We start from the raw sequence: 12,530 nt of genomic DNA on the forward strand, positions 1-12,530 counted from the left end.
TGGCGAGGAGCAAGCATGTTAACCTAGTTACAACCAATTTAGAGTTTTTTTTTATACCACGTCGGTGGCAAATAGGTATACAGTCCGCCTGATGGAAAGCGGTCACCGTAACCTATGGACGCCTGCAAATCAATGGGTGTCACATGCGCGTTGCCGACCCATTAGAATCTTGTACACTCCTTTTCTGAAGAACCCCATGTAGTTCATGCCCAGAGTGATCTCTGAATGAATATAAGTTGACTACTCACCGACGCAGACCTTGCTAAGTCCATCAGCCTTGTGTCCTGGTCGGCAGCGGCAGTGGAAACTACCCTCAGTGTTGAAGCATTCACCGGCACCGCACACGTCGTCTACGATGCGGCACTCGTCAACGTCCACACAAGTGCGGTTTTTGCCGTCCTGAAATATTTGTTGTAAGCGTTACACTTGGTGCCGTGACCAGGATGTTAGTAAGGAATCAGTTAGGTAATAAAAAGTAATAAATTATGAAAAGGTCTACGAAAATAATCTACTTCCAAAATTACCTGGAATTAAACGCCTACAGATATCGTAAGAAAAGCTTTTCTTTCGTATTTTTACGGAAACGTACGAACATCACTTGTTCACGTCCATCTGGCCCTGAATCACGTTGGGGCCACCTGGGCCGCGAGGGCCGTGGAAGCCAAAGGGACCGTTGGGGATATTTCAATTAGCTAAACTGTTGTCTGCGATATTTCCGGACCGATACTGTCTTAGAACCTTCATGAAAAAAAAAACGTACTCCCATCTTTGCTTACTATCAGATAATCCGTCTACTCGTTTGCTATCATATATCATCAAACTTTTGTGAGTGTTTTTAGTAAATCGTCCCACTTTGTCGGTTACCATTAAGGCGAGATTTACTAGTATCTTTATATGAATAAACTGACAAAGCGGCTTTATAGCAATCGACAAAGTGGGACGTTTTGTCGTGCACACTCACATTATTTTATAAATTGGTGCCCATGACCAGGATTTATAAGCGCGAAGAACGACTCCAGTTAGGACAAAACACAGTAATAAGTAGTATCGTCCCTAAAGAAGGTATCGTGTTTACATTTTCATATCCAGGGAAGCAGTCGCACTCGAACGAGCCGGGCGTGTTCCTGCACCGACCCTGCCCGCACATGCCCGGGAAGGCCGAGCACTCGTTCACGTCCATCTGGCCCTGGAGCACGTTGGGGCCGCCCGGGCCGTAGGGGCCGTGGGGGCCAAAGGGACCGTTGGGGCCGTTGGGGTAACCGCCGGGACGATCTGAAAGAAGACGAAAGGTGAGCGAATTTTTCACAGAATTCTTAAGTATTAGGCACAAGTTTTGCCAGAGCTCATGAGAGTCCCCAGACTCTCATGAGCTCTGGCAAAACTTGACCCCAGTCCATTTTAGGAAAGCAGCTGCTATCAAATCATCCGACTCGGACAATTGGAGGAGTTAGTCCGGTTTCTCCACGATGTTTTCCTTGAACACAACGTTCCATACTTCCCATTTGACGATCAACTGATGTAGGCTCACCCTAAAGCTGTGTACAGACTATGCGCGGCAATCACTTGAACATTGGATCGCGCGACGGCCACGCGAAATGTAGACGGGGCAAGGAGCAGCCGTGCGCGGAATCCCCGTACACGGCTTAACTCTTCGATTTTATCTAAAAATGTTTGAGCATTTTCTAGACTCCAGAGGATGGTTAGCTTCCGATATGCAGCGGTACGGAATTGTCTCGTACTTTTCGTCAAAAACTTCGTCAAAATGTTTGACGAGCACAATGCTTCTCACCTGGGCCACCCCATCCATTGTTGCCGTTGATGTTGATATTCATGTTGTCGCTGTTATTGAAAGCTCCGAACGGACCGCCTCCGGGCCGGTTCCACACGTTAGGGGGGAGGTTGGCTTCCGATATGCACAGGTTGCGGAATGCGTCCGTTCCTGGTGGAGAAATGATAAATATTATAGTAATTTGATTTTTTTTAAATTATCTACGCTATCCAGTACTTAAATGACTAGACTGAAAGATTAGGACACATAATTATGCTACCCTCAACCGTGGTAGATACAGAGTAGGTACAGTAAGTAGTAACACAGCCAGAAAATAATGTAAAAAATAGTGCGTGGAGTCCCTCCGCGCCGAATAAATGAATTTTCGTATTGTGGAAATAACAATAGGAAGAGGTATTTCAAAATTCGAGTTGGCAACACTGAGCGTTAAACGTTTAACACTGTCAGTGAGCGTTAAAAGTTTAACGCTATCAGTTGGAAGTCGCATTATAAATGGCACTTTAAAAATTCTTAGCTTACCACCCTTGTCTTCCATTCCACACTTAAAGTCGCGCTTGATATGTATGGACTCGCGCCCGACAAGGCGTCGTGCTAAAGGGTCTGATATTGTCCAAGACTGAATTACCTCGTTTAGGGCAGGGTTCGCACCGCGCGCTGCCCCAGGCGCGTCCAACGACGGAGCAGCAGCAGGTAGACTTGTGCACGTCACCGCTCAGCGCGCCGCTACAGTGGCCAACAGAATATTCTGTGTAGCATTGCTCTCTACGCGTGTCTACGCAGCGGTGGCCTGAAACATAAATATTTTTTTCATAAAATGGTGTTCTACATAATTACACAAAGTCCAAAGTCATTTGGTGACTAATTATTGTCAACAGTTGCGATTAGGATGAAATAGATAAGAAAAACAACCTTGACCTTGGATTTACTGTGATCAAACGAAAGCATTTGATAGCATTGATCGTTATCATCAATAGCGCAACTGGGTTTCAACTTAATTTCTCATTATTATAAAATTTCGGATACATCAAAGCTTACCTAACAGCTAATATTTACCTAATTACGTCCAATAGTCAAGATAAGTTACCCTTTTTGTATAAGAATGCCAAAGAGTACAATTCTAGGGCCCATTCTATTCTTCAACAAAATTGTAGTAAATATGAATGAAGTGATAAATTAGTACGTAAAAAAATTCTATTTTTGAGGGATAATTACCAGTGGGATCAAGAGTAAGACCATCAGGGCAATCGCAGCGGTATGAACCGTCCGTGTTGACGCAAGTTCCGCCTCCGCACAAGTCTCGGTCCAGCTCACATTCGTCCACGTCTCGACACGTCGTGCCATCCAACTGTAAGTATACAGATTAGATTTAAAGTACGAATGGGTGTACGTACGTTTTCCTATTTTAATAATTTTAAGTTCAGCTAAACAACAACAACATTTGATTTCGAAGTTGGTTTTGATTTGTCTAAAATTGAACAAATACGACTTGTAGTGTGTATACCACACCTTACCTACACACAAGCAATCGAGCATAGCTTAGTATATAAAGGCATGTACCTGCTTGTTATTTAAGACAGAATAAATGTATACTCCATCCGAGGTAGTCATAATTTACTCTCTACATCACATGGCGACCTTGCCAGTGCAGTGCAGTGTTTTCTCTAAGGTAAGTGGTAAGGCGTGCTACACACACTACACTATGTTCCAATTTAAAATAGAGGCCGTACTTATGGAAAACGATGATTTTCATATCGATGAGGACAATTTTAATACGGTCACAGCTAGTGAGGCCCAAGCATAATGAACACTCGACAGACTAACCTTGACGTAGCCCTTCGGGCAGGGGCAGTCTTGCGTGTCGCAGGTCTCGCACGGGGAGCCCCACGCCAGCCCCACGCTGCAGCAGCACTCCTGCCGCAGCAGCGCGCCCGGCGCCGCCGCCTCGCACTGCCCATCGACTACGCGTCTCCAACACGAACCTCGCCGGTTATCTGCGATCATTTACAATCAGTTGGTTGGCAAAGCAAAAAGAAATGGGGCTCCATAATTTTAGCTCGAAAAAGGAAGCAGATGAAAAGAAAACTGGCGCAAAAGAAGTGACTGTAGTTACTCGTGTCAAAAATTTGAGAAAACTCTGGTATAAGAAGTTGTCGGCGCATGGTTAATTTGCTTTACAAAAAATTACTCACCGAGACAGTAGCTCTCGTATTGAGCTGGGCTTACATTTACACTCGGTGTGTGTTGATGTAACGCTCATTCTCGCACGGGTCCAATTTCTCTACACATTCACCGAGACAATGTCTATCGTCGCTCGCATCGAGGACGACGCCGGATTTGCACTTGCACTCGTAGCCACCATGCGTGTTGATGCAGCGTCCATTCTCGCACGGGTCCAATTTCTCTACAACGATTTACCTAGACAGTGTCTAGCGCTCGCATCGAGCACGAAGCCGGGCTCGCACTTGCACTCGTATCCGCCATGCCTGTTGATGCAGCGTCCATTCTCGCACGGGTTCACTTCTGTACATGTACTCACCGAGACAATGTCTAGCGCTCGCATCGAGCACGAAGCCGGGCTCGCACTTGCACTCGTAGCCGCCATGCGTGTTGATGCAGCGTCCATTCTCGCACGGGTTCACTTCTGTGCAAGTACTCACCGAGACAATGTCTAGCGCTCGCATCGAGCACGAAGCCGGGCTCACACTTGCACTCGTAGCCGCCATATGCGTGTTGATGCAGCGTCCATTCTCGCACGGGTTCTACTTCTATACAACAACTCACCGAGACAATGTCTAGCGCTCGCATCGAGCACGAAGCCGGGTTCGCACTTGCACTCGTATCCGCCATGCGTGTTGATGCAGCGTCCATTCTCGCACGGGTTCACTTGCTCTGCGACAACAGAGAGATCGATCACGCTACGCTAAGTGTTATTAAAATTCTGATAAGGGAATTGCAAGCAATATTGTTTAAATAGGAACATATTTAGAAAACTTGAATTTACTTTGAAAACACATATTGTTTACTTTATTAAGATTAGATATTACAAACTTTAAGTTTAGGTATGTATATTCTTCTTGTTCAGATCGGATAGGAACATCATGAAAATCCGAAGTTGTTTTACATTTCATCGTTGAAGGACCAAAACCTTGTATTAGGTTTGATGTAAATTTAGTTTTTATTTAATATGAATTTTGGTTAATTCTGATCCAGGAAATACATGATATTTATAGTTCCAGTCAGATTAGATTTTCAATTTCAGTAAAATTATCGTTTTAATGCATCCTTGTACCAAAATTTAGTTTCATTAAAATAATTTAGTAATTAAAACTAATAATAAAATGAAAAGTGCAATGGTATCGATTTGCGTGCAATGCGTAAAATTTTAAAATGGTAGTATTGTCGTCATAGCTTAGGACCTTTTCATATAAGCGTTAGGCCTGATTTAGACGGCGTGCGAACTCGCATGCGATTTTAGTTACGTTGCGGGCTTTTGAGGTTACATACGATTTTGCACAGCCATCAAATACCGCAATGTAATAAAACTCGTATGCGAGTACTCGTACCGTCTAAATGGGCCCTTAGTCACCATTGAATGTTTAGCGACATTGCAATAAAATTCAACCTGCTTCTTTTTTTGAAATGACATGTTTTTGGATCATATAAGAGGGCCTGCGTTATAACCGCTCTATAATCGCCATGCAACTAAAACCGCTCTACGAAGAGTGGACCACTGAGGAGGTAGGAAGGAGTAGAGGGCATCAAATAAGCTCCCTTTAGCTACTGGTGCGTAATATATAAAGTCAAACTTAAGTTTTCGACTATATTCGTCAATCTTATAAGACTTTGTTCAACTGCCATTCTTGCCTTATAAGTTCACTGTGTCGTATATTGTTGTTGCCCTACATTACCCCATAATTTCTAAGAAAGGTGACAAATGCTTAAAAAGGCAATGGCGTTATTCCGATGCAGATGGGATGGGATGTATCGAGACTGTAAACATTGTAACCTGTGACTGGGAACATGGGGGGGATGTCACCGCGGTCATAATCGCTCTCGATGAAATTGGTCTCACCCCGCATTCAATGGCGCAGCTGAATTACTCGTGCGAAATATTAATATCAAATTTTTCACCTTTCACTGCAAAGCTCCGAAGGTGAACACATTTTTAAAGCAAGTCCTAGGCTGGTGTCTGTCCTAATCTTGTCTGTATTTAGCGTAATATAAAACTCACTACTATCCATTTCGTCCTGATAAGTTTAACTGTGTCGAAGGTTATTTGCTACAATCTTTGTTGCCCCATATGGCGAATATTGCAATATCTCTAAGCAACGCAGGTGACAAACGCTTAAAAGGCAATGGCGTTTTTCCGATGCAGATGGGATGGGATGCATCGAGACTGTAAACATTGTAACCTGTGACTGGGAACATGGGGGGGATGTCCCCGCGGTCATAATCGCTCTCGATGAAATTGGTCTCACCCTCGCATTCGTCAATGTCGCGGCAGAGCTGCTCGTCGGGCTCGTAGCGGGTGCCGGGCGGACACACGCACGTGAAGCTGCCGGGCGTGTTGCGGCACTGCCCGCCGTTGCACAACTGTAACACCAAATACACTATCGGTACCATACACAGATGTCATATATACCATAGATCAAGCAAACGTATCTACTTAGCGTGTCAAATGAACTCAGTGAAATCCACTGAGTTGTCCGTCTTTACTCGCAGCTTGCAGCTTTCGGGCGTCAATTTTTGTAAGTTGAAGTCAACCAAAACATAAAAAATGCCTCGTTACGTGATATTCAATTGCAACAACACAAAAATTATGAACAATCAAGAGCCTGAGACATATTTAAAATTACAGGCAAGAAACAACTTCAGTACAAAATTTGACACGCTCGGCCCCTATACAAATATATGAATTTGTTTCTTCTATCTTAAATTAAGTTCTGTGGTACCATACTAAGAATTACAAAAAAATGCTCTCAGCATTCTCCAAACGACGCAACGCATGATTAAATGCACATTATTATGACTTACATGATGACTGAAGATCTCTTGAAAGCTACACCTGAGATTTTCCCCTGTATGAACATCACAGCTATCTTCATTACATTGCTAACTTACTTGTGTTAAATTATCGTAGCTCTTCGGAATAATCTATGATTCTTAACTGTTGCAGTTTTTCCCTATTCAGAAATAACTTCACTTACCAGCTCTCCAATAACCTTCGTTGTGTCAGTTAAAAGACAATCTCCCGGGACTAAGGTCATGCGAAACTGAGGTCGCATATCGTCACTACTTTAAAAAAATCTCGTATCTCACGCTGTTCCTCAAAGTTAAAACGCAGTAAGTCTATATGCATTCCATACATACTTACTACAATTTTCTTTTAATTGACAGACGAAGATACAAGTTTTTTTTTTAAAGTAGTGATGATATGCATCTGTACTCAGTAGTTAATCGGTATTTGGCTCTCTCGCACGCGACACGGCAGCGCGGCCCGTAGTGACGCGACCGGCATCCTCCGGTTCCGCATGTACTCGCTGCACCTCGCTGCGAGCGAGCGCTACTCAAGGACAAACCGCGCGGCGCAAAATTTGTTAGAAGATTTATTACTGGTTTTACACTGTGGTCATGCGGGCATGTACTCACGGACTGGTGCATGTCGCACTCGTCGATGTCCTTGCAGCCGTCGCCGTCGGAGTGGAACCCGGGGTCGCATATGCACCGGTACCCCGGGACTAAATTCTCGCAGGCCCCGTGAGCGCATATGCCGGGGATCATGGTGCATTCGTTTATGTCTGAGCCGCCGTTATCCTGAAATATTTTATTTATTTATAATAGGCTAGTTTCCTATCTTCTAAATATATAAAAGAAGAAGCTGACTGACTGACTGACTGACATATCAACGCACAGCCGAAACCGCTGGTCCTAGAGATTTCAAATTTGGCACGTAGGTTCCTTATATAGTGTAGAGGAGCACTAAGAAAGGATTTTTCAAAATTCACCTCCTAAGGGGGTCAAATGGGGGTTCAAAGTTTGTATGGGGAAACAAGATTAGTTTGACTATTTTATTCGAAACTTCGCAGGAAGATTCCTTAAGACATATGACTGAATACGTGTTTCAGGTTTTGTAAAAATTTAACCCCTAAAAGGGTGAAAAGGGGGTGATAAAGTCAAAAAATCAATATGGGTATCGTTTTTATGGTTTATCGGGTCGCTGATCACGATAAATACAACGTTTATAAAATCTAACGAGGCGGAAGTGAAATACCTTCTCCCCTGTTGTGGTGCAATGGGGTTTAAATATCAAAAAAATATATAAAAGAAGATATTGACTGACTGACTGACATATCAACGCCCAGCCGAAACCGCTGGTCCTAGAGATTTCAAATTTGGCACGTAGGTTCCTCATATAGTGTAAAGGAGCACTCAGAAAGGATTTTTTAAAATTCACCTCCTAAGGGGGTCAAATGGGGGTTCAAAGTTTGTATGGGGAAACAATGTTAGTTTCACTGTTTTATTCGAAACTTCACAGGAGGGATCCTAAAAACATATGACTAAAGACGTGTTTCAGGTTTTTTGAAAATTTAACCCCTAAAAGGGTGAAAAGGGGGTGATAAAGTCAAAAAACTAATATGGGTATCGTTTTTACGGTTTATTGGGTCGCTGATCACGATAAATACAACGTTTTTAATATCTAACGAGGCGGAAATGAAATACCTTCTCCCCTGTTGTAGTGCAATGGGGTTTAAATATCAAAAAAATATATAAAAGAAGATATTGACTGACTGACTGATATATCAACGCAGCCGAAACCGCTGGTCCTAGAGATTTCAAATTTGGCACATAGGTTCCTTATTTATGGCGTAGAGGAGCACTAAGAAATGATTTTTCAAAATTCTCCTCTTAAAAGGGTGAAATGGGGGTTCAAAGTTTGTATGGGGAAACAAGATTAGTTTGACTATTTTATTCGAAACTTCACAGGAGGATTACTAAAGACATATGACTAAATACATGTTTCAGGTTTTTTGAAAATTTGACCCCTTAAGGGGTGCAAAGAGGGTAAAGTCAAAAACACAATATGGATATTGTTTTTATGGTTTATCGGGTCGCTGATCACGATAAATACAACGATTTTAAAATCTAATGAGGTGGAAAAGAAATTTTCTCCCCTGTTGTTGTGCAATGGGGTTAAAATATCCAATATAGCCATAAGTATAGGTTTAGTTTTTATCTTTACTTCTGGTTCAAGAGATTTCAAATTGACACGGAATTTCCTTAGAGGAGCACTAAGAAAGGATTTTTCAAAGTTCACCTCCTAGCATAATACTTTGACAGGGGCAAGGACAGGGACAGGGATGGGGATGGGGATGGGGATGGGGATGGGGATGGGGACGGGGATGGGGATGGGGATGGGGATGGGGATGGGGATGGGGATGGGGATGGGGATGGGGACGGGGACGGGGACGGGGACGGGGACGGGGACGGGGACGGGGATGGGGATGGGGACGGGGACGGGGACGGGGACGGGGACGGGGACGGGGACGGGGACGGGGACGGGGACGGGGACGGGGACGGGGACGGGGACGGGGACGGGGACGGGGACGGGGACGGGGACGGGGACGGGGACGGGGACGGGGACGGGGACGGGGACGGGGACGGGGACGGGGACGGGGATGGGGATGGGGATGGGGATGGGGATGGGGATGGGGATGGGGATGGGGATGGGGATGGGGATGGGGATGGGGATGGGGATGGGGATGGGGATAGATAGGGATAGGGATAGGGGACGGGGACGGGGATAGGGATAGGGGAGGGACGGGGACAGTGACGGGACGGGGACGGGGACAAGGATAGAGATAGGGACGGGGATACGAACAGGGATTGGGGTCGGAATAATCGGTCGGCAATCGATATCTAGGCAGTGTAAAATGCAGGTGGCTCAGTGGGAAGGGATTAAGTAGGCATTGGCGAGTATCCTGCATCCGTAATAACTATTACATTCAATGTGCTGTAAGAAGATCGTTGTTTGCTTGCCTTTTATATGTTTACGCTTGCAGTAAGTATAAGCAAAATGTAAGCGATAATGCAAGGAAGTACTTTTACCCTACCGACCATAGCGTCGAGATACTGGCTATGTGGGTTGTATGAAGTTTCCCCAGTTAAATATTTATATAGGCAAAATACATACATATTCGTACCTACTACCTAAGCTGTGGTCGCTGTGTAACAATTCTACAATCATTGCAAGAATTTCATTTAAAACAATAGTAATATGTGTAAGGTACAGTTAGCCAAAAAAGTGGTTTACCACTTTTCAATCAATAGACTCGAAAAGTGGTAAACCACTTTCTTGGCTGACCGTACAGCAAATAGATCAGTTACAAAGCGCCCCCCCCCCCCCCCCCAGTCGAGAATTGCCCCGCTTTACCTTAATCGAAATAATCGCGGACAGATGTACCTACAAAGAAACCTACGGATCCAAATGAAAATCTTATTTTTTGTAAACGTTTCAATAAGAATACTTTTATTACGCGGGCGAAGCCGCGGGTAAAAGCTAGTACTTAAAATAAAATATTTTATGCAGTGCACGAAATAAAGCACCACATAATTAGAAGAAAAATATGGACAGTGCTTATGTTAAACATAATTTCTATTTAATAAGTCAAAGAGAAAGATATAAAGTAAATGAATTGACAGTGACGTCACTCCTCAGTATTTCATAGTAATTCCATATTAGCAAATCGTTTTAATAGTTCTTAAAACAAGCTGATTTGACTAGTAGGAAACTAGCCTTTTATAAATAATTGATCGTCAATGTCTAAGTAATAACGGTAATCGGTTGTCAATGTTAATATGACAAGTTAGAACGAGACTTCCGCTTGTAACTTGTAACTTTCAGTTTTGAGAAATGGGCCCCTGAACCGATGTTAATTATAATGGGACGCAACCCCTGGAGCGCCCACCCCCCTAAATTACATATTAGTTATGGACACCGTGTGTCTATAGGACGCTCCACGGGTTAAACACAATAAAATTCACAGTAAACATCGAATACCTTGCTTGCACCTTCAGGGCATAGAACCTCGAATTCTCGGGTTCCTTTCTGTGGACATGCTTTGCAAGATAAACCACCCCAGCCGTGTAAACCTGAAAATTATGTAAAGTGAGTAAAATAACAAACAAATAGAATGTAATAAAAATATGTGCAGGGTAATAGATATACCTTTAGAAGCACTACAGCAACACTGAGATCTCGTGACCGTCGCGGATCCAGGCCCGCTGCAATGTCCGTCTTCGAACTTTTCGTAACACAGATCTTTCACTTCATCTGAAAATTGAAAGAAAAAAATGAGAAAAAAGTTATAGAAAGTTATTTATTTATTAAAACATGGCCTTACAGTATAACCAATGCGTCACGGAACTTAGATAACAAAAACAAAGAGAGAGAAAAGACAAAAAAAAAAGAAATGAATAAAAATAAAATTAAACAATTCATTTGGGCGATGACGTGACAGCTTGGCTCCGTTGCATTGTTTGCCCTGGTGTTGGATTCGGCAGGTTGCCCCGGACCCGCCGAAAAACCACACCTTTCGGCCAGAAGTCTCTGCTTGTTATAAGCCTTCTATAGGTTCACTTGTAACGAAACGAGCCTAACGCCGCAATCCGCTTGTCATTTGTTCGAAAATAGATATTTGGTCTACTCGCCAAAACACGTCCTTCCATCGTTCCTAAGCGTAAGTCCGTTTTCACATTATCCGATCCCATATCGGATGTCGGAAGGATTTCAATGGAAAAATCCAAGATGGCGCCTGTAATGTATGAGATATCGGTCCTACAGCCGATATCGGATAGGATAATGTGACAACGCACTAAAGCCTGATATACACTCACAGCGGAACGATCCAGGCGTATTGTGACATATTCCGTTCCTGCACACTCGCTGTTCGGAGCATTCGTCTACGTCTCACGCACCGCGGTCAAGTGTGACAACAATCCGCTTGTCATTTGTTTGAAAACAGATATTTGGTCTACTCACCAAGACACGTCCTCCCATCGTTGCTAAGCGTAAAGCCGGGTATACACTCGCAGCGGAACGACCCAGGCGTATTGTGACAGATGCCGTTCCTGCAGACTCGTTGTTCGGAGCATTCGTCTACATCGACGCACGCGCCGCGGTCGGGTGTGGTTCGGTATCCGGCCTCGCAGACGCATTGGAACGAGCCTTCGTTATTCACGCAACGCCCTCCCTGGTGGAAATAAAAGAAGATTGTCACATGTGCCCGTGCCGTTTTGTGTTATACCTCTATACTATACTAAACATTAGCGTTATGCCGGAAGGCATTCGTAATGTTCACGGTACGATAAATGTGAAATTTCATTCTAACAGATATCACACTGGGTGGCAAGTAGGGACGCAGTAGGAAACGACCATTTTCACTGAACGTAGTAGGAAATATCACTTTCGCGTGCCACGTGTCTCTAGTCAGTAACACCTGGTACAGAGCGCCCTGCACACTCGTCGACATTTCCATAGTATCCAGCGACCGTGAGCTCAAACTCAGGTTGACACTTGTAGCTGCCGGGCGTGTTGCCATGGTTACGCCTAGATATCTCTAGTCAGTAGTACCTGGCACAGCGCTACGGGCGCGCTGAGTACGCCCTGAGCACACTCGTCAACGTCTCCGCAGTACTCAGCCGCCGTGAGCTCGAACCCAGGTTCACATTGACACTCGTAGCT

The 12,530-nt window shown here is 44.2% G+C and overlaps 1 protein-coding gene across 1 annotated transcript in view; it reads right to left on the reverse strand.

Annotated features, from left to right (window-relative positions):
• LOC125233988 (fibrillin-2-like) overlaps nucleotides 1-12,530 on the reverse strand; it is a 135,821-nt gene that overhangs the window by 50,073 nt on the left and 73,218 nt on the right. The window contains exons 15-26 of the mRNA XM_048140168.1: nucleotides 11,829-12,039; nucleotides 11,016-11,120; nucleotides 10,848-10,939; nucleotides 7,439-7,603; nucleotides 6,202-6,382; nucleotides 4,571-4,678; nucleotides 3,611-3,780; nucleotides 3,002-3,134; nucleotides 2,415-2,576; nucleotides 1,790-1,939; nucleotides 1,076-1,272; nucleotides 249-399 (exon numbers count right to left, since the gene is read on the reverse strand). Of these exons, the coding sequence (XP_047996125.1) occupies nucleotides 249-399; nucleotides 1,076-1,272; nucleotides 1,790-1,939; nucleotides 2,415-2,576; nucleotides 3,002-3,134; nucleotides 3,611-3,780; nucleotides 4,571-4,678; nucleotides 6,202-6,382; nucleotides 7,439-7,603; nucleotides 10,848-10,939; nucleotides 11,016-11,120; nucleotides 11,829-12,039 (1,825 nt within the window). The remainder of the gene's footprint in view (nucleotides 1-248; nucleotides 400-1,075; nucleotides 1,273-1,789; nucleotides 1,940-2,414; nucleotides 2,577-3,001; nucleotides 3,135-3,610; nucleotides 3,781-4,570; nucleotides 4,679-6,201; nucleotides 6,383-7,438; nucleotides 7,604-10,847; nucleotides 10,940-11,015; nucleotides 11,121-11,828; nucleotides 12,040-12,530) is intronic.

The sequence above is a fragment of the Leguminivora glycinivorella genome, chromosome 15 (genome assembly GCF_023078275.1).
Source record: "Leguminivora glycinivorella isolate SPB_JAAS2020 chromosome 15, LegGlyc_1.1, whole genome shotgun sequence".
NCBI lineage: Eukaryota > Metazoa > Arthropoda > Insecta > Lepidoptera > Tortricidae > Leguminivora > Leguminivora glycinivorella.